This window comes from Neomonachus schauinslandi, chromosome 11, assembly GCF_002201575.2.
Source record: "Neomonachus schauinslandi chromosome 11, ASM220157v2, whole genome shotgun sequence".
In the NCBI taxonomy this organism is placed as follows: Eukaryota; Metazoa; Chordata; class Mammalia; order Carnivora; family Phocidae; genus Neomonachus; species Neomonachus schauinslandi.
Genome location: NC_058413.1, coordinates 6,138,568 through 6,162,836, shown reverse-complemented (window position 1 = coordinate 6,162,836; position 24,269 = coordinate 6,138,568). Strand labels below are relative to the sequence as shown.

General features: G+C 50.6%; 2 protein-coding genes across 6 annotated transcripts in view; both read left to right on the top strand.

Annotated features, from left to right (window-relative positions):
- Window positions 1–94: 94 nt before the first annotated feature.
- Window positions 95–8,789, top strand: PELI3 (pellino E3 ubiquitin protein ligase family member 3). Its single transcript, XM_021685087.2, has 8 exons — window positions 95–178; window positions 1,322–1,471; window positions 2,006–2,077; window positions 4,107–4,236; window positions 4,882–4,983; window positions 5,762–5,956; window positions 6,278–6,466; window positions 7,785–8,789. Exons 2-8 carry the CDS (start codon window positions 1,323–1,325, stop codon window positions 8,352–8,354), a joined length of 1,407 nt encoding a protein of 468 aa, XP_021540762.1. The 5' UTR covers window positions 95–178; window position 1,322; the 3' UTR covers window positions 8,355–8,789.
- Window positions 8,790–12,340: 3,551 nt separating this feature from the next.
- DPP3 (dipeptidyl peptidase 3) overlaps window positions 12,341–24,269 on the top strand; it is a 38,047-nt gene continuing 26,118 nt past the window's right edge. The window contains exons 1-3 of one of the 5 annotated variants that reach the window (XM_044919647.1): window positions 12,341–12,359; window positions 13,419–13,693; window positions 24,176–24,265. In XM_044919647.1, the coding sequence (XP_044775582.1) occupies window positions 12,341–12,359; window positions 13,419–13,693; window positions 24,176–24,265 (384 nt within the window). Of the gene's footprint in view, window positions 12,360–12,399; window positions 12,664–13,177; window positions 13,694–24,175; window positions 24,266–24,269 lie in introns of those variants that run through there. The other 4 variants (XM_021685088.1, XM_044919645.1, XM_021685089.1 and 1 more) reach the window with 4 other exon arrangements.

The following is a 24,269-nucleotide window of genomic DNA, read 5'->3' as shown; positions in this document are numbered from 1 at the left end:
GGACAGGGGGCGGAGTGTGGCGGTTCGCGTTCGCCCCCTCTCCCGGCCCCGGGTGTCCCCGTGACGAGGCAGCGCGGAGCCGCCGCGGGCCGGGCCCATCCCGCCGCAGCGGCCCCGGGGCCGAGCAGGGGCGAGGCGCGAAGGGAGCGGCGCCGAGAGGGACCGGGAGCGCGGCCAGGTGAGACCGCCGGGGCGGAGGGGGCGGGGGCTGCGCCGGGCGGGCCCCGGCGGGCGCGGGGGGCGTGTTTGCGTGTCTGGGGGTGGCAGGGGGAGTGGGTCCCAGGGCGGGCGTGGGGGGCTGTTTGCGCGCTCTCGGGTCCCGGGTGGGCTCGGCGCCCGTCTGGGCACTGCCCGCGGGGCTCGGGGTGTGCGGGACTGTGTGCGTGCGCGCGCGTGTTTGTGGCGAGGGGCCGCCGGGTGTGTATCTGCGTATGCGCTGGGCCGTCATTGTGCCTGCCCCGGGCGCCGGGCGCGGGCCTGCCCCAGCGCAGTCCCTCCTGCGCGGGGATGTTTTCCAAACAGGCTTCCTGCGGAGACGGGCTCTGCTGCAGCCCCAGCCGGAGGGGGGAGCGCCGCCCCCACAGGCCTCCAGAGACCCGGGCGGCCCTGGGACTGCAGACAGACACCTGGGGGAGGGAGTGGGCGCGCACCCGGGAGGGGTCCAGAGGCCTGCCCGCCGGCTGAGGCCAAGGTGGGGAGACTGAGGCAGATGGATGGGGAGAGGAATGTGGCCAGACAGACGGAGATGGGGAGGAGGGTGGGAAGAGAGACAGTGAAAAGGACAGCCCAGGAGGACAGAGAGTCATTGAGAAAAAAGACAGACAGACAGAGGCCTAGACCTGCAAAGGGGCTGAATGATTAAGATGGATAGATAGATTCCCAAAACCCGACAGAAGGGTTACTCAGAGGCACTGGGGCCAAGAGCCAAATCCAGGAACTGAGTCTAAGATGAGGAATAAGGGTCCTCTCTAACTCTTGAGGTGTCCCTCTTCCAAGCAGATCCCAGACTGGTGTCCTGGCCAGAAAGAAGCCTCTGGTCACCCCATGTTGGTCCACCGGCTGGCCCCACCGAACATCCTGACCCTCTGAATGTGGGGCCCTCTCCTCTTGGTTACATCCCACCCATTTCCCTTCCCTGGTATCCCAGCAACCCCAGGACAGTTTAAAGGAGGCAGAGGTGGAGCAGTTGCCATAGCAACAGAGGTGGTGAAAGGTCACTCCGGCCTTAGCCTAGGTGGCCCTGCAGCAGGCCTGAGCTGGCGTTGAGGGGGTTGGGATGGGAGGTTGCAAAATTCTTTTTCTCCTCTCCCACTCTGCCCAGAATGGTGCTAGAAGGAAACCCTGAAGTGGGGTCTCCCCGAACCTCAGATCTCCGGCATCCAGGGAGCCAGGGCTCTTGTGTCCTCTCTTCTGGTGAAGATGCACAGCCAGGCGAGGAGCCCATCAAGTATGGCGAACTCATAGTCCTGGGGTGAGCGACCCTGGTCCAGGTGGGGCAGGGCACCAGGCACCCCCAGGGCAACCAGACCAAGGGCCCCAGCTCTCCCCACATATGACCTTCTGCTGTTTGTCCCTTCTCACCTTCCCAACTGAGAGACAGAATTGACCAAACCCACCACAATTCCTGTTATTTTATTTTCCCATTTTTTATAAATTGCTGAGAAAACTCTAACTGCCCACCTGAGTTTCTGATCAGAAAAGAAGTAGCACCATCTGCCTTTCATAAAGCACCTAGCGTATGTAGTCTGGGGTGAAGAACTCTGGTTCTCCAGCAAAAATGCTTGGTCCAAATCCTGCCTCTGCAAGTTGCTTAACTTCCCTGTGCCTCCATTTTCCCATCTTACAAATAGGGACGATAATAATACCTCAGAGGGTTGTCAGAGGAATGAATGAGGTGATTTCTGTAAAGCACGTAGGACGGTGCCTGGCACATATCAAGTGTTCTGGGAGGCAGGCTTGTGCCAAGCCGTTTCATGGACATTATTTCATTTCAATCTTCACAAAGATGCTGTGAGGAAGGAGGTGAGGAAACCGAGGCTCAGAGAGGGGAAGTGACTGGTCCAAGGGCACACAGCTGGTAAGTGGCAGGGCTGGGATTTGGACCTAGGTCTTTCTTACTCTAGGTCTAGTGCACTTTGACTAAGCCGCAGCTGATCCTCATGCTACAGATGAGAAACCTGAGGCCAGGAGAGGGGAAGCGATGTGAGTTCGTGGCTAGACCTCACCCCTTCCTGGTCTCCGCCTGACCAGGATCCTTGCATCACCCAGTAGCACTGCCCCCAGGCACAGATCCCTCTTCTTATTCCCCCATCCACACCTCCTTTTGGCCTCTCTCGCTGCCATCTGCCCAGAAGATATTTGATAAGCTATGCTATCATTATGATTATTTAGAAATAATAATGGCCACAGTTTGCTGACATGTATATACCATGTGCTTTTTCCTAATAAGTTAACATTTATCAACGGCTTGCTATATATATGTCAAACCCCGTGCCAAGCGTTTTTAAATGCTTTATGTCATTTAGTTCTCACAATGAACCTGCGAGGTAGGTCCTGATTAATTAGCACCATTTTACAGAGGTCATGTGATAAGTGGAAGAGCCAGGATTTAAGCCAGGCCCATCTGAGCCCCGAGCCTGTGTCCAGAACTGCCCCACACCCCATAAGTGGGAAGAACTTCTGAGGCCAAAAGTGATTTTGCCCCTCTCAGGGCTGCTCGCAGGAGAAAAACAGCTGCTTGGTGTCCCAAAGGAAGGGCAGATTTTCCAGCTGAGGGCGAGGCCACCGATGAGGGAGAGTGCAGACCTAAGGGTAGAGGCCCTCTTGGCAGCTGTTTTTTCTCAGTAGAGCAGTGAAGCCCCACACTGGCTATAGAGCCACCCGGAGAGCATATTGAAAAGCCCCACTGATAGTCCCATCCCCAACCTACAGAATCTGAATCTCCATGGGTGGAGCCAGGGAATCTACATTTTAACAAGCTCAAGAGAAAACTCTGATTCAAGTGGTCTTTGTCTGTATTTGGCAGCTCTTCATCCTGCTACTCCCTGCTCCAGAACCTTCCGTGGCTCCCTAGTCTCACAGAATAAAGTCCAGACTCCTAAGCTTGGTGTTCAGGGCCCTTCCGCCAGCTTCATCTGCCTCTACTTAAGTTCACACCCAAGTCACCACTCCCTGATCTCACCAAACCCTGCCAGCCTCAGGCCCTTTGCTTGGGGTGAGCCTTCCCTCTGGAAGGGCTTCTGCAAGAGAGGCCGGAGTCAGACAGACCCGAGTTCAAATCTCTGACTTTTTCACTTACTAGCCTGGGACCTCGGGCAGGTCATTTTACCTCCCTGAGCCTCAATTTTCCTCATCTGTAAAATGGGAAGAAAGATACTTGCCTGGCAGGACATTGCATGGATTCCATTAGTAATTAATAACGTGAAACACCAGGAACACAGGAGGCTCCAGTACATGACAGTGATCAAGGCTGTGACTCACCCCATCTTTGCCTTCCACAGTCAGTCCCTCCGGATAAAAGCTGGAAGGAAGGTAGAAATTTGACATGTATGGATATATGGAGGTGGTGGCATTGTGGGTCTGTTTTTTCTTTCATTCTGGTTTCCAGTCGTACTGGTGTCGTAAATGATAGTTTGCTGTAAAGGTGAATCCTTTCCAGTTCTTCAAGGCCTAGTAAATGTGTTAGCCCTCTCAGAAACCTGATCTGAGCATTCCTTTCTCCTGCCTCTGGGCCTGTGGTGCAGTTGGTGCCCTGCTTCCTTGAAAAGCTCAGGACACCCCTTCTCTGCCAGCGAGGGGACAGAACTGACCTGCGATGTGCCCTCTGTGGCACCCCAGGGCCCAGCAGCTGACCAGTCAGGTGTCCAGGAAACCTGGATAATTGAATGAAAGGTCTTTTAAGATATTCTGCCCCTCACCCTACTCCCCAAGCGCACTGATTTGATAGCGTAGGGTCTCCTAGTTTCAGGTGGTTGTAGGGCTTGTTTATGAAGGGAGACTCTGCCCAGAAGTTGGCATTTCCTCCAAATCTCTCAGGGGCTCACTTTCTCTCTCTCTCTCTCTCTTTCTCCCTGCAACCCCTTCTTTTTAAACCCCTACATCCACAGCTACAATGGGTGTCTGGCAAGTGGGGACAAGGGTCGCCGGAGAAGCCGCCTGGCGCTGAGCCGCCGGCCCCATGCCAACGGCGTGAAGCCCGACGTCATGCACCACATCTCCACACCGCTCGTATCCAAGGCAAGCAGCTTGTCCCAGTGGACCTGGACAGAGGTCCTGCGCTGCCCGCCCAAGTCCCAGGTCTTCGGCCTTCCCGGTCCTACCCACCCACGGCCCACCACAACAGGGGAGCCCACCGTGTCCTCACTCGCTGCCTTGGGCTGCCAGAGAAATGGTGCCGAGGGGAGATCCTTTGTAATGTACTATGCGTTACAATTTGCAGAATGTTTCTTTGATGACCAGACCCCAGTCACTGCATGGAAATGATCAGCATCATTTCGAGGCAGCCACAGCTCAGAGAAGGGACGTGACAATCACACAGCAATGACAAAGGAAAAGCCTTTGGCTTCAGAGGACTTGGGTTGAGATACAGGCTCTCCTGTGTCCAGCTGTGTGTCTTTAGGCCAGTTTCTTCTCCCCTCTGAGCTGTGGTTCCCTCCACTGTAAAATGGGCATGATAATGATGTCTCCTTCTTGGGGTGGCTATAGGGCTCAAATAAGGTAACCTGCATATAATGCCGGCTGCCCAGTACATCCTCAGCAAGGGTAGAGCTGCCCCTTCGCTGGCCTTGGCCAGTGGGCTTTGGGTTCCAGCCTCTGGCTCCGAGGCTCACACTTCTCCTGGCCACATGCCCTGGGAAGTGACTTCTCCTTTCTCCCCACCAGGCACTGAGTAACCGCGGCCAGCACAGCATCTCGTACACGCTGTCCCGGAGCCACTCGGTCATCGTCGAGTACACACATGACAGCGACACGGACATGTTCCAGGTATGGCTCAGGCCCCTCTGTGCGCCTCTTGGCCACTGGGCCACCAGGCCTCGATACGCAGCTCTGCGGGCATTCCAGGGTGAACCTGGAAGACTGAAGGCCGTGGTGAAGTTGCTTTGGGGGCACTCAGTGTAATCGACTACACTCCAGATGAAGAAGTGGGATGTCCAAGGAGGGCTGTTGACTTCCTGGAGTCACACAGCAAATCAGTGGCTACATCAAAATTTAAAACCCAGGACCAGACACCCAGGCCACGGGAGGCCATGCAGCTTAGGGGTTCAGAGTGTGGCGTGAGAGTCATACTGCCTGTGTCAGATCCCAGCTCCATCACCTACCAGCTAGGTGACTTTGGGCAAGAGTCACTTAACATACTCGCTCTGGGCCTCAGTTTCCTCATCTGTACAGTGGGGCCAATAACGTACAATTATCGGGTAGATTAGCGGAGGTATTGTACATGAAGTGCTTGGCATGGTATCTAGTACGTACAAAAAATTTGCTATTTGCTGCTAATGTTTGGGCACTCCCAGACTGGGTGTCACCTTTTCACTGGTCTATCAAATAAATCAACTCATTTTTATTGAGTGGGGGAGACAGAGAAGACCCCAGACCCCAGGGACTGGATTTGGCGACTTCAGCTGAGAGCCCAGAGGGCTCCTCCTCATTGTTTGGTGACCCTACAAGCGGAGCAGCTGCTGGAAACCCAGTGGGAGGGTTGGGAAGCCCGTGGGATTGACCTGCACACATGGCACCCCTGTACTTGCTCTCCCCTTCCTCACAGATCGGCCGCTCCACGGAGAACATGATTGACTTTGTGGTAACAGACACATCCCCCGGAGGAGGGGCTGCCGAGGGCCCCTCAGCCCAGAGCACCATCTCCCGCTATGCCTGCCGCATCCTCTGTGACCGCCGGCCACCCTATACTGCCCGCATCTACGCCGCTGGTTTCGATGCCTCCAGCAACATCTTCCTTGGAGTGAGTGAGCCCACCCCCAGGCAGGGACTGGCACCTCATCTGAGAGTGAGCAGAGGGGTAGGGGAGGGAGGGGCAGCGCCCTGGGGGGATGGACCAGCCCGGCAGTCATCCTAACCATGACCTGGGCTGGCATTAGTGATGCCACTTAAAAAATAAGCACCGTGAGGCTCCGAGAGTTCAGGTGATGTCCATGGCCATGCAGCGTCCATTCTAGTCCTCTCTGGGCCACCTCTGACCATGAGGGTAAAGGGGCAGCATCCCTGGCTCACAGCCTGCCGGGGGCCACTCGGGGATATGATCTGATCCCACATGTGGTCCCAGGAGCGGGCGGCCAAGTGGCGGACCCCTGACGGCCTGATGGATGGCTTAACCACCAATGGTGTCCTGGTGATGCACCCAGCGGGCGGCTTCTCTGAGGACTCGGCCCCGGGTGTCTGGAGGGAGATATCGGTCTGTGGGAACGTGTACTCTCTGAGGGACAGCCGCTCTGCACAGCAGCGAGGGAAGCTGGTAGGTGGCCTGCTCCATGCCCACCCCCTCCCCTCATCCCTCCCGGGCCCTTCCCCCTGATCTCCTGCCCTCCGATACAAGGGAGCCCCATCAGGCTCCGTCTGGGGGCCATGCACCACTTGCCCCACAGAGAGGGCCAGACCACGGTCCCCAAAACATAGCCCACATATTGCTGGAGGTCCGTGGGGTGGCGTGTGGTAGAGCAGACATAAACACTGCGGTACCAAGTGACTTTAGGGATGCCGGCAGCTGAAAAAATCACAGCCTCTTACGAGGATGACACTTGCCCATGTGTAAGCAGTTTATAGCCTAAAGTGTTGACAGTCTGTAACGTGTCTCTCACGTTCAGACAGATTTAGCCTTATTATCCTTGCCTAGCAGGGAAGGGCCCTTGGAGGAGTTCTGACAGAGGTGACGGTGAAGGCTCCACATGGCACAGATCAGAGAACCAAGGTTCGGAGCCAGGAGAGAGTCCTAGAGAGACGTCGGGGCCAGCCCAAGGTCATGTGGCCAGGCTGCTCAAATGGGCCATGCAGAGCCCTTCCAGCGTATGAGCACATGGGGCCAGTGGAGGCGAAATCTCAGGGAAGAGCACGGCTTCTCTCTCCAGAGCATCGATTCTACCGGGAGAGTTGGGGAAACGTTATTTTTAAAAACTGTGCCTGTGAATTTCACTAGCATTCACTTGTGGAGTACCTACTATGTTCCAGGTTCCGTTCCAAGCGTTTGCAGTGGTTGATTCGTGAGAACCACTTGAGATAACGGGAAGCATGGGAAGTAGCATCCATCCTGAGGATAAGGAAATTAAGACCCAGAGACGTTGAGTTACTCGACCAGGGATGCAGAGTTAGTCAGCAGTGAAGCCAGAATTCACACCCATGCCGGCTAGCTCTAGAGTCCTTGCTTTTAACCACAGCCATGAGGACAGCTGCCGTGGGCCGAGTCCCCCGTGTTTCAGATAGAAGAGTTTCCCACTGTGCCCTCAGAGGAGAGCCTGGGTCTCATTTTGGTCCAGATCTCCTGATTTGACAGATGAAGTGATCAAGGCCCACGTCCCACTGTGAGGGACAGCGCATGCCTGGGAGCACTGACTTGCCCTCCCACGTGGCTTCTTAGCCCTCCTGGCCCCTCTGCCTCCGTCCTCACCCCTCCTCTGCCCCAGGCCTCCCCTCTCCTCTGCCCTAGTACCCTGTCCAGGGTGTTCTCTCCAGGGAGGTTTGGTGGGATGGACAGGTGGCTTGGCTGGGGTGATGGCTGCCCGACGGCCAGGGGTTTGGTGCCCTCTTGAGCAGTAAGGCCCTTCTGCTGTCTCTGGCAGGTGGAAAACGAGTCCAATGTGCTGCAGGACGGCTCCCTCATTGACCTGTGTGGGGCCACTCTGCTGTGGCGCACACCAGCGGGGCTGCTGAGGGCACCCACACTGAAGCAGCTGGAGGCCCAGCGGCAGGAGGCGAATGCGGCCCGGCCCCAGTGCCCTGTGGGCCTCAGCACCCTGGCCTTCCCCAGTCCGGCCCGGGGCCGCACGGCACCCGACAAGCAGCAACCCTGGGTCTATGTCCGGTGTGGCCACGTCCACGGCTACCACGGCTGGGGCTGCAGGAGAGAGCGGGGCCCCCAGGAGCGAGAGTGTCCTCTCTGTCGCCTCGTGGGGCCCTATGTCCCCCTGTGGCTTGGCCAGGAGGCTGGCCTCTGTCTGGACCCTGGGCCACCCAGCCATGCCTTTGCACCCTGCGGCCACGTCTGTTCCGAGAAGACTGCCCGCTACTGGGCCCAGACACCACTGCCCCATGGCACCCACGCTTTCCACGCTGCCTGCCCCTTTTGTGGCGCCTGGCTCACCGGCGAGCATGGCTGCGTCCGCCTCATTTTCCAGGGACCGCTGGACTAGGCTCCCCCAGGCCCCGGCTGCCATGCCCACCTGCCCACCTAGGTCCCCCACCTCCTGCAGCCCAGAGGGAGCTCTGCATGTGGGACTCTACCCGCTGGTGCATAGCCACACCAGATGGACGTGTTGGATGGGCTGTGCTCCTCCCCTCTTAACTCTGGTCCCTGAAACCCCTACCCCAGTCAGAATGACGGGGCCCTCAGCACCAGCTCTGTCCTGGGCTGATGGAGGGAAGCCCACCCCTATGCCCTGGCCCTTCCTGGGGTGTCCCACATCATGCCGCCTACACTGTGTCCCTGGGGGAGTGAAGGGGCCATGGGTCCCTGACCCCCAGCTTAGGCTGGCTGTGCCCTAAGCCTGCCGACCCAGCTCCAGATATTCACCCTGCTGCTGCCCTGGGTTCCTCTATAAACCTTGCTGCTCAGCTGCCCTCACAAATCCCACGTGTCCAGCATGCATGCAGTGCTGCCAGCCCCCGCATGAGTGACGGGTGGGCAGTAGGCCGGGGCCGGCATCTGCTGATACCCACTGTGGGCTGGACTCCGTGCCAAGTGGGCTCTGGAAACACAGAGACGATCAGACTTGGTTCCCTGCCCGGTGGAATTCACAGTCTAGCGGACGACAGACCAAATTGCCGGACGACAACACAGTTTCCTGCGTACCAGCAGCAGAGAGTCCTCAAGGGCTGTGGAGCAGGTCTCCCAAGCGGGCGGGAGAGTGACGGGGGCTTGCGTGGGAACTCCCCCCCAAAGGGGATGGCGCTCTGGGCAGGGGGGAGGCTGAGCACGGACTCAGGTGTGAGGAAGCAGGGACCTGAGTAAGGGGTTGAGCGGCTGGAGCAGAGGCAGTAGTGGGGACAGAAAGAAGGCTGGAGCAAGAGGTTATGGGCTGTGCTGACACTGACGGGGAAGATGCTGGATGGAGGCTTTGGAACCTCACTTGTGGACAGTCAGGAGCGGAGGGAGGAGAGAGGACTCGCGCTCCCAGAGTGCTGGCTGTGACGGAAGGGCTACTATTACCAAGTGCCCACCATGCCCTGCGCGGTGCTACTTCTGCTCATAACTACGTTAATGGAGCATGAACCAGGAGGCTTTGCTGTTTAATCCTCACAGTAACCCCGGGGAGGGGGAGGTGTTACCATTTCTGTTTACGGGGAGATTAAGGCACATGCGCCAAGTCACACAGCTAGAAAGTGGCCAAGCCGGGATTCAAACCCGTGACTGCCTGCCTGGCCTCAGCCTGACCTCCTCCATCACACCGTGCTGCTTTCCTTGGACGGGGGTGGGAGAATGGGGAGGGCAGCTCAGGTCACCGGAACTGCATGTGCAAACATGTGGCAGGGACCATGCTTGACCGACCAAGGGGCCAGGTCTGGAGCAGCAGCAAAGAGACATGGGGGGTGAGGACATTGGGCTGAGGCCTGATGGCCCTCGGTTGCCATGGAGACCAAGTCCAAACTGGACCCTTACTCATCTTGGCTAAGTGGCACCTCTCTCTGAGAGCCAAGGCAGGCTCAGTGTGCTGCTGGGGTTGCTTTCAGACCATTCCTGGGGGGAGCAAGCTAGGGAGACCAGCAGATGGAGGTTCTGGAGTATAAAAAATTTCTGAAAATGAGGCTTCTAAGTACAGCCTGACCTGGGCATCATCCCCAGTTGAAGACAGCCGCTAGAGCCTTAGGGAGTATAGATTCCAAGGGGAGGGCCTGCTGCAGATCACACAGGTGGTAGGGGCCACAGAGACCAGACTCTCGATAGGACAGAGGGCTCCTGTGGGTGGTGAAAAGGGGATGTGATGAGATTCCTGCTCCCGGAGCATCACATGCCACAGTGGGGAGCCAAGATGGGGCTGCCTGATCAGGCAGATGTGAGAATACTGCAACCCCTACACACACACACGCACATACCACTGGGAATCCAGTTCTCTCTTCTGACCCTGTTGGGAGCCAGGTAGGGGATGTTCCGCTTCTGTTTCCAGCAAGGAGAGGAAGGAGGAGAGACAAGCAAAGAGCATGGTACCACCCCAGGGAGAACTTGGAGGTAGTGGTGGAGGGTAAGACAGCCCTGATCTTGGCCCACCTCTGCCCCTTTCCAGCTCTTGGAGCCTCCGTCTCCTCACCTGTTAAATGGAATAGCAATTCTTATATCACCAGATGGCTGTGAATGTACTGAGAGCCCTGTAATACAGTAGGTATTTAATGTTACTTCCTCACCTTCCCTTCCTGCATTTCCATAGGGAAGAACCAAGGCTAGGGATGGTCGTGACTCCAGTGAGTAGACTTCGTATGATTATATGCGTGTGTGCACTGGGGCCAGTGGAGGGGACAGTGTGGTGGAAGTTCTCAGGAAGGCTAGATCCCGGTTCAGGGACACCTGAGGACAGCCTGGGTGTCCTAGGGAAGTCAATGAACCTATTAGCCTCAGTTTCCCCATCTCCTACAATGGGTAAAGTGATGATATCCTATCAGGGTTGTTGCAAGAATGAAATATCCCCCATGTCAAGCTGTTAACACAGGACCTCGTGTATTAACTGTGAACATAAAAACGCTGCTTGTTCGAGAATGCCAGGAAGGGATCCTTTACTAGCCTGAGCTGCCCATTGGTGGCTAGAGAGCACTACCTCCTTTGCTGGTGCCCATCTCAAATTCACCCAAGTCAGGGGAGTATACCCATTTTAAAGACAATAAAAATTGAAGCACAGGAAGAAGAGGTGGGACTTTCCTAAGGACACAGAGAATTTATTGAGCTTGAGCTCCTCCCTGTGATGATAATGGTCACTAGAGCCAACAGCAGCACTGTTGTGTCAAGCAGGCCTTTGGGCACTTTCATAAATGAGAAACTGGCATCAATGGTGGGCAGATGCTGCTGTGAGCCCAGACACAGGTGTGGCAAAGGTAGGGCAAGGAGAGTGTGTGGATTTCGGGTATTCCCTTTCTCCAGCCCCTCTGGGCATAACACTAGGGAGCAGACTGCCCAGTCATCAGTTCACTCAGGGCTACAGCATCCTTCGGAGTGGAGACAATTGTTAGCTGGGTTTTCTGGCTGAGGAAGACTCAGAGAGGTAAAGTGTCCCACCCAAGGCCACACAGCCAGTAGATGATGGGGGCCTGATTGGACCTTAGATGGCCTGCCTCTGCCCACGCTGACCCAGGCCCCTCTCAATGCTCCCCACTGAGCCCGGGCCTGGTGCCAGCACTTGGACATGCCATGCGCAACCCAGGTCGTCCTCTTGTGAGTCCATCCAGACGTGCAAAGGTGGACCTCAGGCCCAGCTCTGTCCTGGGCAGCCTTTTGGGGTCACAGGCAGCTCTCCCTTCCATCAGGCATCCGGCAAGCACCATCCAACTCCAGGCCCCTCGTCCCTTTGTGCTGAGGAAACTGAGGCTCAGAGATGTTTAGCGGCTGCCTTCCAAGCCCCCGCGAATCGATGGAGGGGCAGTGAAGCACTTGTCCCCGCACGGGGGTGATCGCCTCAGCTCAGGCCCGGCAGCTGGCCTTGTAGGTTCGCAGTGTCCTAAGAGTCTCCACCACTAACCCTCGAATCCAGTGAGGGAGAGGGAGTCACATCACTTCCAGAGCGCAGGTTCCCACCTGCAAAACTGAGGTCCGGGGACCCAAAGGAGAGCGGCGCTGGGGCTCTGTGGGGAAGTCCCTGCCGGTCCGCACCTGACACCCATGCCGCCCCGCACGGGCTCGAAGGGACCCTGTCAGCCCGGTCTGCCGGGACTGGGCCGCGCCCAGGCCGGCCACTCAGTTTCCCGGCCGCCGAGCCTGCAGCCTCGCGGACAAAGGCTAAGGCCGCAGGGGCCGTCCCGCCGGCGGCCCAGTAGGGCCCGGGAGCGGGGAGCCGCGGGCCGGCGGAGCGCGCCGTGGTGCGCCTATTGGCTGGAGCTGACGCCCATCCGGGCCCCGAAGCCCGGCAATTGGCCGCGGGGGGCGGAGTTCGTGGAGCCCCAATGAATGGGGGAGCCGGAAGCAGGAAGTGAGTTTGCGATGAGAGCAGCTGCTGCAGGTGAGGAGCGGCACCCGGGTTTCGGGGTCACAATGCGTCATCCTCGGGGGACAGGGCGAGTCTGGACCGAACGCAAGATTATTCTCTTTCTGCCTTTCATCCAGTACCCCTTCCACATTCATCGCGGCCCCGAGGCCAAGGAACCCTCCCGGGCAGCAAAGAGTTAACCCCGAGGGTTGTGCTACTGGGGCGGAGCATCCGGAGTGGTGGGGGAGGCTGGACACTCTTTCGGGTTAAGGGAGGGCGGTGTGGAAAATGCGCTGGGTTGGGAGATCCCGGGTCCCGGCGGAACTGTGAGACTTCGGTAAGTTTCGTGGCCTCTCTAAGCCTCAGTCTCTCTGTCTGTAAAATGAGTTTTCTTCCAGCTCCGAACTAATGTGGCTCCGTAGCTCCCCTGGCGAAGCCCAGGGAGACGGTGGGAGGATGCAGGGCCAAAGAAAAGGCATTTAGAAGGATGAAAGTGAGACAGGTTGCACACCCTCCTGATGAGGTTGGCCTTATTATCACCCCCATTTTACAGAGGTGGAAACTGAGGCACAGAAAAGTGAAACAACTGACTTGGTTTTAGGAGTCTAGGGTTGAACCAGGTTTGGAACCTGGGTCTTCCAGCTGGTAGCCTGCAACTCTATCCTTGTGAACACAGTGGTGGGCGGAATTGAAGAACTTACAGGAGAATTCTGAAGAGGAGGCTAGGAAGTCAGAGAAGGAGAAGGGGAGCCTGAAGGGCCTGGGCTGGGAGTCGAGAGATGCAGGTCTCTGCTTCTGACCTCTCCCTGGTGTTAGTAGGCAAAGCTCCTAGCGTCTCTGGGACTCAGTTTCCCTATCTGTAATACTAGGTAGTTGAATTCAATCTTTAAGGTTGAGGGGCCCCAGGCCAAATATGACCCACCAGTGTATTTTGTAATATCTTCGCATGACTCACCTAACCTCTGAGCCTCAGTTAGCGTATCTGTGAATGGGTTTGGGGGAGGATTAAATGAGACCATGAGAGTGCTTAGCTAGGTGTGTAGTTGGTGTGTGGTAAATGACAGCTGTGATGATGGTGATGGTTCTCAGCAGGGCCCATGGCGGACGCCCAGTACATCCTGCCCAATGACATCGGTGTGTTTAGCCTGGACTGCCGGGAGGCCTTCCGCCTGCTGTCACCCACAGAGCGCCTCTATGCCCACCATCTGTCACGGGCCGCCTGGTATGGAGGCCTGGCTGTGCTGTTGCAGACCTCCCCTGAGGCCCCCTACATCTATGCGCTGCTCAGCCGCCTCTTCCGTGCCCAGGACCCCGACCAGCTGCGCCAGCATGCCCTGGCTGAGGGCCTTACCGAGGAGGAGTGTCAGGTCAGTTCTTTTAGGTCATCTGGCATCTCCTGAGTGGCTTCTGGGTATGAGGGACCACAAGCAGAGGTACAAAGGTCTTTCTCTGTAGATTAGACCAAGGGCTACAAATACAGGAACCTCTCCTGGAGCCTCAGTCTTCTCATCTAGAAAATGTGCGTGAGGGTCTGTACCTCCTAGGGTTGCAGTGACCTGACTCCAAGATAAATGGTGGCCGCTGTGAGTAAAGGAAACAGCTATGGACACTCAGAGATGGTAGAGGAGTGAGTCCAGGGTAGGAATCAGGAGGTCTGAGATCCGAACCAGATCTTTCTCTGGCATGTTGTGGGTCCCTGCCTGTCCCCTGGCTTTTGTTTGTTTGTGGGCCTGTTGGCCAAGTAATACTTAGATGTATTTGTAGTGCATTGCCGCAATGCAGAAAGGCACAAAATGAAACACGAACGTTGGATGGTGGGGTGTGCAGCCTTTTGAGTCCTCTGTCTGTGTATTGCATTCCTACACATGTACATGCACACGTGCACTGGTTCCTCATTTTGTCTTTTATGTAAATGAGATCATGCTCTCCATGTTCTTAGGAGTTCTGCTTTTTTCTTTCTTTTTTTTTTTTTTAATTGAACACCACGTCTTGGAGAACTTCCACGGGGTACATATAAATCCAGTTCATCCTTTTTGTTGACTGTGAAGCACTCCACTGCAGTGTATACCATAATCAATTTAATCTTTTCCTTATTGTTGGACATTTGGATTGTTCTTGATTCTTCCTAGAAATAGTGCCACGGTGAGCATACTTGTGCCCCTGTGTGAGTAGGATCTATTTCTAGAAGTAGCATTGTTGGATCAAAGGCTCTGTACGTTTACAAGTGATTGATGTTGTTAAACCATCTTTACAAAAGTTTCACCAAGAATGTATGAGAAAATGGCCTGTGTTTCTACATGTAAAATAAAGGGATTGGATTGCTTATCTCTGAGTTGAGGCCCAGGCTGTTTCTTCTCCCTTTCTTTAACTTAGTAATCACATCCCATTTCTAGACCTTGACTTACTCATTAAAAGAGTTAATGGCTGGGGAAAGTGCAAGCTAAGTATTACTGTTCTCAGTGGGATACTTTTGCTTGCAAATAGCAGAAATCCACCTTAAATTGGCTTAAGTGAAAATGAAAATGATGACTTCCGGTTTCTAGTCCAGCATGTAAGTAGCTTATAAGTCACCAGTCTGTCCTAGCAAGTAAAATGTGGAACTAACTGGAAAAATCAATAACGTTTCTTATGTCCTTAAGAGAAGTGAGGGCACAGGGCTAACTGCTGCCCCCAAATTGGAGAGACAGACAGGTGGGTACAGAGAATCACAACTCACCAGCGTAAAAATTCATGAACAGAAGCCTCCCCCAGAGCTGGTGCTGGAGTCGGAAAACCTGAACTGTGATTGACAAATCACTGGAGGCTCAGTGTGGACAGCTCTGAGAGTTAAAAACTCCAGGAGGACCCACGCAGAGGAGGGGCCTCCACACTTTTGAGAATTTGGGGAATTTTACCTCCAGGATCTTGGTCCTCACAATGAATTTCAGAGAAAAAGTCCCTTGTGCTTCTGGCAGGGGGAAGGGAAAGGGAATCATTTTTGAAAAAATGCCAGAACATTCTGTTCTTCACAGTTTGCTCTCAGGAGAAACTATATCTCTAGAACCTAGCCTGCTAGGGTTTTATCAGAGCCTAACTGACCTGGGTGGAGGAAAATATCCCATTCCAGACAGTTCTCGTCATCCTGTCCCACCTAAGGGGGAGGGTGGGGACGCGGGACTGAGAAGCACATGTAAAGTTCAGTGAGGTAAAAGCTCACTGAAAGACTGCTGAGACCTAATCGTGGGACTGGAGAATGCTTCTCCTGCTCCCACACCTTACCATCGCATTACTAAAGGCCTATTTACAGCAGTTCCTTTTACCCAGTGCATCATGTCTGGCTATCAAGAAAAAATGACAAAACATACTAAAGGCAAAAAACGCAGTTCGAAGAGACAGAGAAAGCACCCGAAGCAGATTCCGACATGGCAGGGATGTTGGACTTACCAGACCAGGAGTTAAAACAACTGTGGCTGATATGCTAAGGGCTCTAATGGATAAAGCAGACAACATGCAAGAACAGATGGGCAGAGAGATGGAAATCCTAAGAAAGAACCCAAACTGCTAGAAGTCAGAAGACACAGAAATGAAGAATGCCTTTGCTGGGCTTACTAATAGTCTCTGTTAGTAGACTTTTTTTTTTTTTTTTAAAGATTTTATTTATTTATTTGACAGAGAGACACAGCGAGAGAGGGAACACAAGCAGGGGGAGTGGGAGAGGGAGAAGCAGGCTTCCCGCCGAGCAGGGAGCCCGATGTGGGGCTCGATCCCAGGACCCCGGGATCACGACCTGAGCCGAAGGCAGACGCCCAACGACTGAGCCACCCAGGCGCCCCTCTGTTAGTAGACTTGACACAGCTGAGGAGTGACTCACTGAGCTTGAGGCTATCCCAATAGAAATCTTAAGAACTGACCAGCAGAGAGAAAAGACTGAAAAACACAGAACGGAGTATCTAAGAACTGTAGGGCAACCACAGGAGGTACAACGAATATGTAATGGGAATACCAGAAGAGGAAGAAAGAGAAAACAAAGAAATATCTGAAACAATAATGATTGAGAATTTCCCCAAATTAATGTCATATAATAAACCATGCATCCATGAAGCTCAGCGAACACTAAGTGGAATATTAAATGCCAAAAAAACTACAGAAAATCAAAGTAAAAGTCCTAGAAGAAGAAGCTGGAGGAAAAATGGATCCTACCTTTAGAGGAGCAAAGATAAGAATTGCATCCAACTCCTCAGAAACCACACAAGCAAGAAGAGAGTAGATTGAAGTATTTGAAGTGTTAATACAAAAAGCCACCAGCCTAGGATTCTGTACCTTGTGAGATTATCCTTCAAAAGTGAAGGAAAAACAGATTTTGTCAGACAAACAAAAATTGAGGTCATGTATTGCCGGTGGACCTGCTTTGCAAGAAAGGTCAAAAGTTCTTCAGGGAAAAGAAAAACGATAGAGGTCTGAAACTGAAATCTACGTAAGAAAGGGAGTGCATTGGAGAAGGAAAAACTGAAGGTAAAAAAAACGTACTTTTTTTTTTTATTCTTAATCTAAGAGATAACCATTTGTTCAAAATAATAGGAACAGGGTATTTGATTATGCATGCTTATGTTTATCTACATTATATGTAATTTACATATTTATACCTATATAAAACTTATGTGTGCTTTTATATAGGTGAAATAAATGACAGCAGTGATGCAAGGGAGAGGAGACAGGAATTAGAATTACTTTGTTATTATAAGGTTATTATAAGGTATCATGCTATCCATGGGGCAATATAGTGTTATATGAAAGTGGACTTGGATTAGTTATAAAGGCATATTGCAAAATCGAGGGCAACACTAAAAAGTAAAAAAGTATAACTGATAAGCTAAGAAAAGAGAGGAAATGGACTCATGTAAAAGGCTCAGTTAAAACTACAAAAGGCAGAAAAAGAATGGAAGACAAAAATAGGAACAAAGAACAAGGACAACAAATAGAAAACAATAACAAATATGGTAGATACTAATCCAACCATATCAGTGATCACTGTGAATGACAGTGGTCTAAACGTACCAGTTAAAAGACAGAGATTGGGGTACCTGGGTGGCTCAGTCGTTAAGCATCTGCCTTCGGCTCGGGTCGTGATCCCAGGGTCCTGGGATCAAGCCCCACATCGGGCTCTCTGCTCAGTGGGAAGCCTGCTTCTCCCTCTCCCACTCCCCCCTGGTTTTGTTCCCTCTCTCGCTGTGTCTCTCTCTGTCAAATAAATAAATAATATATTTTTAAAATAAAAAATAAGGGGCGCCTGGGTGGCTCAGTCGTTAAGCGTCTGCCTTTGGCTCAGGTCATGATCCCAGGGTCCTGGGATCGAGCTCCGCATCGGGCTCCCTGCTCGGCCAGGAACCTGCTTCTCCCTCTCCCACTCCCCCTGCTTGTGTTCCCTCTCTAGCTGTCTCTCTCTCTCTCTGTCAAATAAATAAAATAAAATCTTAAAAAAATAAAATAAATAAAATAAAATAAAAGACAGAGATTGTCAGAATGGATCAAAAAACAAGACTGAAATATATCTTGTCTACAAGAAGCCCACTTAAATATAAATGGCTAGAGAAAGATATACCATGCCAACACTAATCAAAAGAAAGTGGGAGTAGCTATATTAATTTTGCAAACTTCAGAGCCTGGAGAGTTATCAGGGATAAAGAGGGCATTACATAATGATAAAAGGGTCAGTTCTCCAAGAAGACAACAGTCTTTAATGTGTATGTCTAACAGAGTATCAAAATATTCGGGACAAAAACTGATGCAGCTATAAGGAGAAATAGATGAATCCACTACTATAGTTGGAGACTTTAACACCCTTCTATCAGACAAATCTAGCAGGCAGAAAATCAGTAAGGACATAGTTGAACTCAACAACACCATCAGTCAGCTGGATATCAAGACATCTATAGTCTACTTCATCCAACAACAGCAGAATATGTATTCTCGAGCTTATGTGGACGATCCACTGAGATAGACCACATTCAGATCTATAAAACACACCTTAACAAATTTAAAAGAATGGAAGTAATACAGTGTCTGCTCTCAGATCAAAATGGAATTAAATTAGATACCAGTAACAGAAAGATAACTGGAAAATCCTCAAATACTTGGAGATTAAACAACACACTTCTAGGGGTGCCTGGGTGGCTCAGACGTTAAGCGTCTGCCTTTGGCTCAGGTCATGATCCCAGGGTCCTGGGATCGAGCCCCACATCGGGCTCCCTACTCAGCAGGAAGCCTGCTTCTCCTTCTCCCACTCCCCCTGCTTGTGTTCCCTCTCTCACTGTGTCTCTCTCTGTCAAATAAATAAATAAAATCTTAAAAAAATAAAATAAACAACACACTTCTAAATAATACGTGGGTCAAAGAAGAAATCTCAAGAGAAATTTTAAAATATTTTGAACTAAGGGGCGCCTGAGTGGCTCAGTCAGTGAAGTGGCTGACTTTTTTTTTTTTTTTAAGATTTTATTTATTTATTTATTTGACAGAGAGAGAGTGAGCACAAGCAGGGGGAGCAACAGAGGGACAGGGAGAAGCAGGCTCTCCACCAAACAGGGAGCCTGATGTGGGGCTCGATCCCAGGCACCCCCAAGCAGCTGACTCGATCTCAACTCAGGTCTTGATCTTAGGGTTGTGAGTTCAAGTCCTGCATTGATGGCCCAGTGTGGAGACTACTTAAAAATATATGTATTTTTTTACAGGCACCTGAGTGGCGCAGTCAGTTAAGCATCCAACTCTTGGTTTTGGCTCAGGTCGGGATCTCAGGGTTGTGAGATTGAGCCCCATGTTGGGCTCTGGGCTCAGCACAGAATCTGCTTAAGACTCCCTCTCCCTCTCCCTCTGCCTCCCCCACCCCCATGCATATATATATGTATATATTGAACTAAAATGAAAACAAATTATCAAAATTTGTGGGATGCAGCAAAAGCAATGCTTAGAGGAAAATTTATAGCATTGAAGCATATATTAGAAAAGAAGAAAGATCTAAAATCAATCGTCTGTTTCCACCTTAGGAAAAAAAAAAAAAGAGCAAATTAAATCCAAAGTAGCAGAAGAAATAAAAAGAATTAGAGCAGAAATCAATAAAATTGAAAACAGGAAATCAGTAGGGAAACTTAATGAAACCAAAAGCTGGTTCTTTGAAAAGATCAGCAAAATTGATGTCTTAGTCTTTTGGGGCTGCTATAACAAAATACCACTGAGGGGCTTATAAACAGAAATTTATTTCTCATATGAAAGTCCAAGTTCAGGGTGCCAGCTCGGTCAAGTTTTGGTGAAAGCCCTCTTCCGATTTGCACACTGCTGACTTCACTGTGTCCTATCATGGTGGAATGGATGAACTAGCTCTTTGGTGTCTCTTGTAAGGGCACTAATTCCAATGATGAGGGCTCTTGCCCTCATGACCTAACCACCTCCCAAGGGCCCCACCTTCTAATACCATCATCACTTTGGGGGTTAGAGTTCAATGTATGAATTGGGATGGGGGACACAAACATTCAGACCACAACGATTCATAAGCCTCTGACCAGTCTAAGGGAATAAGAGAGAAATCATAAACTATTAATATCAGAAATGAAAGATGAAACATCACTATAAATCCCATGGGCCTTAAGGAAATTGAATCGATAATTAATAATCTTCCCAAACAGAAAACACCAGGCTCACATGGGTTCACTGGTGAATTATACCAAAACATTTAAGGACAACATTATACAGTTCCCTATAATCTCTTTCAAAAAGAGAGGAACAGAGGGAATCCTTCCTAATTAATTCTATGAGGCCAACATCATCCTAACACCAAAACCAAACTAAGGCATTACAAGAAAAGAAAACTACAGACCATTATTTCTCATTTACATAGATGCAAAAATCCTCAGCAAAACATTAGCAAATCAAATCCAACAATGTATAAAAAACCAATGACCAAGTAGGATTTATCCTGGGTGTGCAAATCTGGTTCAACATTTGGAAATAAATAATTCATCACATCAACAAGCTAAAGGAGAAAACCACATGATCATATCAATAGATGCAGAAAAAGCATTTGATAAAATTCAGCACCCATTCATGATAAAACTAAGTAAATTAGGAATAGAGGGGAGCTTCCTCAACTTGATAAAGCCTATCTACAAAAGCCCTACAGCTAACATCATATTTAACGGTGAAAAGCTCAAAGCTTTCCCACTAAGATCAGGAACAAGGCATGCAAGTCCCCTCACCACTGTTTTTCATCATTGTACCAGAAGTCCTAGCTAATGCAGTAAGGCAAGAACAGGAAATAAAACGTATGCAGATTAAGAAGGGAGACACAAAACTGTCTTTGTTCGCAGAAAATATGATTGACCATCTATGTACAAAATCCAAAAGAACTGACCAAAAAATTCCTGGGACTCATAAGCGATTATAGCAAGGTTGCAGGGTACAAAGTTAATATGAAAAAGTCAGGGGATGCCTGGGTGGCTCAGCCAGTTAAGTGTCTGCCTTCAGCTCAGGTCATGATCCCAGGGTCCTGGGATTGAGTCCCACATTGGGCTCCTTGCTCGGCAGGGAGCCTGCTTCTCCTTCTGCCTGCCTCTCTCCCTGCTTGTGCTCTCTCACCCCCTTTGACAAATAAAGAAAATTTTTAAATATATATATATATATATATATATATATATAAAAGTCGGTTGCTTTTAATATACCAGAAAGGAACCATAAGAATTTGAAATTAAGGGGCACCTGGGTGGCTCAGTCATTAAGCATCTGCCTTTGGCTCAGGTCATGATCCCAGGGTCCTGGGATCGAGCCCCGCATTGGGCTCCCTGCTCCGTGGGAAGCCTGCTTCTCCCTCTCCCACTCCCCCTGCTTGTGTTCCCTCTCCCGCTGTGTCTCTCTCTGTCAAATAAATAGATAAAATCTTAAAAAAAAAAATTATTAAAAAAAAGAATTTGAAATTAAAACCATAATACCATTTCTAAATAGCACACAAGAAAGTGAAATATATAGTTTAAAAATACAACAAAACATGTACAAAACTTAAATGAGGAAAACTACAAACCTGATGAAAGATACCAAAGAACTAACTAAATAAATAAAGACACCAAAGAACTAAATAAATAATCCATGTTCATGAATAGGAAGATTCTGTATTGTCAGGATGTCAGTTCTTGGGGCGCCTGGGTGGCTCAGTTGGTTAAGCGTCTGCCTTTGGCTCAGGTCATGATCCCAGGGTCCTGGGATCAAGCCCCATGTTGGGCTCCCTGCTCAGTGGGGAATCTGCTTCTCCCTCTTCCCCTCACTCTGCTTGTGCTCTCACTCTCTTCAATAAATAAATAAAATCTTAAAAAAAAAAAAAAGATGTCAGTTCTTCCCAACTCTATCTATAGATTCAATATAATGTGATTAAAAATCCCAGCAAGTTATTTTATTTTCTAACACAATATTGGGGAAAGAGTGAGGAAGAAGAACCAAGTTGGAGGATCAGCACCACTCAACTTTAAGACTTACTCTAAAGCTACGGTAATCAAGATAGTGTGGTGTTGGCAAAAGGGCAGACAAGTAGATCAATGCAATAGAATAAAGAGCCCAGAAATAGACCCCCGTAAATACAGTCAACTGATATTTGACAAAGGAGCAAAGCAACACAATGGAGTAAAAATAGTCTTTTCAGCAAATGGTTCTGGAACACCTGGACATCCACATGCAAAAAAAAGAAAAGAAAGAAAGAGAATCTAGACCAGACATGGACCTTACATCTTTCACAAAAGTTAATTCAAAGTGGATCACAGATTTAAATGTTAAATACAAAACTGTAAAACTCCCAGAAGATAACATAGAAAATCTAGATGACCTTGGGTATGGAGATGACTTTTTATGATACAACACCAAGTATGATCCGTAAGGAAATAGTTGATAAGCTGGGCTTCAATATAATTAAAAAGTTCTGCTTTGTGAAAGACATTGTCAAGAGAATAAAAAATCAAGCCACAGACTGGGAAAAAACATTTGCAAAAGATAATATTTGATAAAGGACTCCTAGCCAGAATATATAAAGAACTCTTAAAACTCAACAGTAAGAAAACAAGCAACCCAATTAAATGGGCCAAAGACTGTAACGGATACTTTCCCCAAGAAGAAATGCAGATGGCAAGTAAGCGTGTGAAGAGATGTTCCACGTCCTATGTCATTAGGGAATTGCAAATAAGTAAAATAATGAGATAACCACTACACAGCCATTAGCTTTGCCGAAATCCAAAACATGACAACACCAAATGGTGTTGCAGATGTGCAGAAACAGGAACTCTTGTTCATTGCTGCTGGGAATGCAAACTCATACGGCCACTGTGGAAGGTAGTTCGGCAGTTTCTTGCAAAAGAAATCTGCTCTAACTATATGATCCAGCAATCATGCTTCTTGCCATTTACTGAGGTGAAATTCGAAAGGAGGTAAAAACTTATGTCCACACAAAAGCCTGCACATGGATGTTTGTAGCAGCTTTATTCACAACTGCCAACAATGAGAGCAACCAAGATGTCCTTCACTAGCTGAGTTGGCAAATTGTGATCCACCCAGACAATGGAATATTATTCAGTGCTAGAAAGAAATGAGGTATCAAGCCATGAAAAGACAGGGGGAAGTCAAATGCATATTACTAAGTGAAAGAAGCCAATCTGAAAAGCCTACATATGTTTGATTCCATCTATATGATATTCTGGAAAAGACAAAACCATGGAGATAGTAAAAAAGATCAGTGGTTGCCAGGCATTGAGGGGAGGGATATATAGGGTGGTGAAACTATAGTATAATATATCGTATGTAGGAGTGGATATATGCCATCTATTTGTCCAAACCCATAGAGTGTACACCAAGAGTGAACCCTAATGTAGACTGTGGTCTTGGGTGATGATGTGTCCAGGTAGGTTCATCAGTTGTCACAAATGTGCCACTCCAGTGGGAGACGTTGATAATATGGAGGGCTGTTCGTGTCGGGGGGCAGCAGGCACATGGGGAATCTGTATACTTTCTTCCCAGTTTTGCTGTGGATCTGAAATGCTCTAAAAAATAAAGTCTACTTTAAAAAAGAGAGCGTTACTGCCTCACATAATTGAAAAGTCCAGGGCTAGTGCAGGCTTCAGTCACAGCTGGATTCAGGGGATCAGGGATACCATTTTGATGCAATCTTCATCTCTCAGCCCTACTTTCTTTCTTCACTCCAACAGGGGAGCTCCAGGGGCTCCAGGCTCCATGATCCCTAGTATAAAAACAGAGGCTCTTTGCCACTAGGGAATGCCTGGGTAGGGCTCTTACTGTCTAGCTTGAGCCTGGGACTACCCCCGGAGTCAGGGAAGGGAGATCCCCCCTTCCCAAGAGGACGATTGAGGTCTTGTTGCCAGAGGAAGGGAGACTAAGTTTTCGGCCTGCAAAAGCTATAGAGCAGTTGATCAAGGCCCCTCCAGCTCTAACATTGGATGCTTCCAGTTCCAGCTGCCTGGCTGGTTGGGGGCAGAAGACAGGCTTTCTGCAGAAGGAGGCAGAGACAGTGTTTCAACTGGGCTTCAGAGCTCGTACAGAATGGCCGCGGGAGGCTGAGAGGGTGCTGGGCATAGTGGGAACACAGGTGGGTGTGTTTGGGGGCTGCTGAGAAGACTGGTTTGGCTGGACACTGGGTGTGTGAAGATTGGTCTGTGAAAGTATGTTGGGACCAGACTGGGGCCTGCCGGGATCTGGGTTCTGCCCCCAGATTTCCCAGCCTTGCCTATACTGGTTCCTCTGGGTGTTAACATCTCAGGAGGGAACCTCCCTGGGGTGGGGTCCGGTTGTGGGGGGGGGGCTGTGTTTCCGGGTCTCTGATGCCCACCTCCCCCCAGGCGTTCCTGGTCTATGCTGCAGGTGTCTACTCCAACATGGGCAACTACAAGTCCTTTGGCGACACCAAGTTTGTTCCCAACCTGCCCAAGGTGA

Excerpts from the sequence above, each read along its gene's own strand:
- PELI3 (XM_021685087.2), top strand. The coding sequence starts at position 1,323 with ATGGTGCTAGAAGGAAACCCTGAAGTGGGGTCTCCCCGAACCTCAGAT. Across the intron at positions 4,237-4,881 it reads CCACACCGCTCGTATCCAAG|GCACTGAGTAACCGCGGCCA; the intron begins GCAAGCAGCTTG and ends TCTCCCCACCAG. Across the intron at positions 6,467-7,784 it reads CACAGCAGCGAGGGAAGCTG|GTGGAAAACGAGTCCAATGT; the intron begins GTAGGTGGCCTG and ends TGTCTCTGGCAG.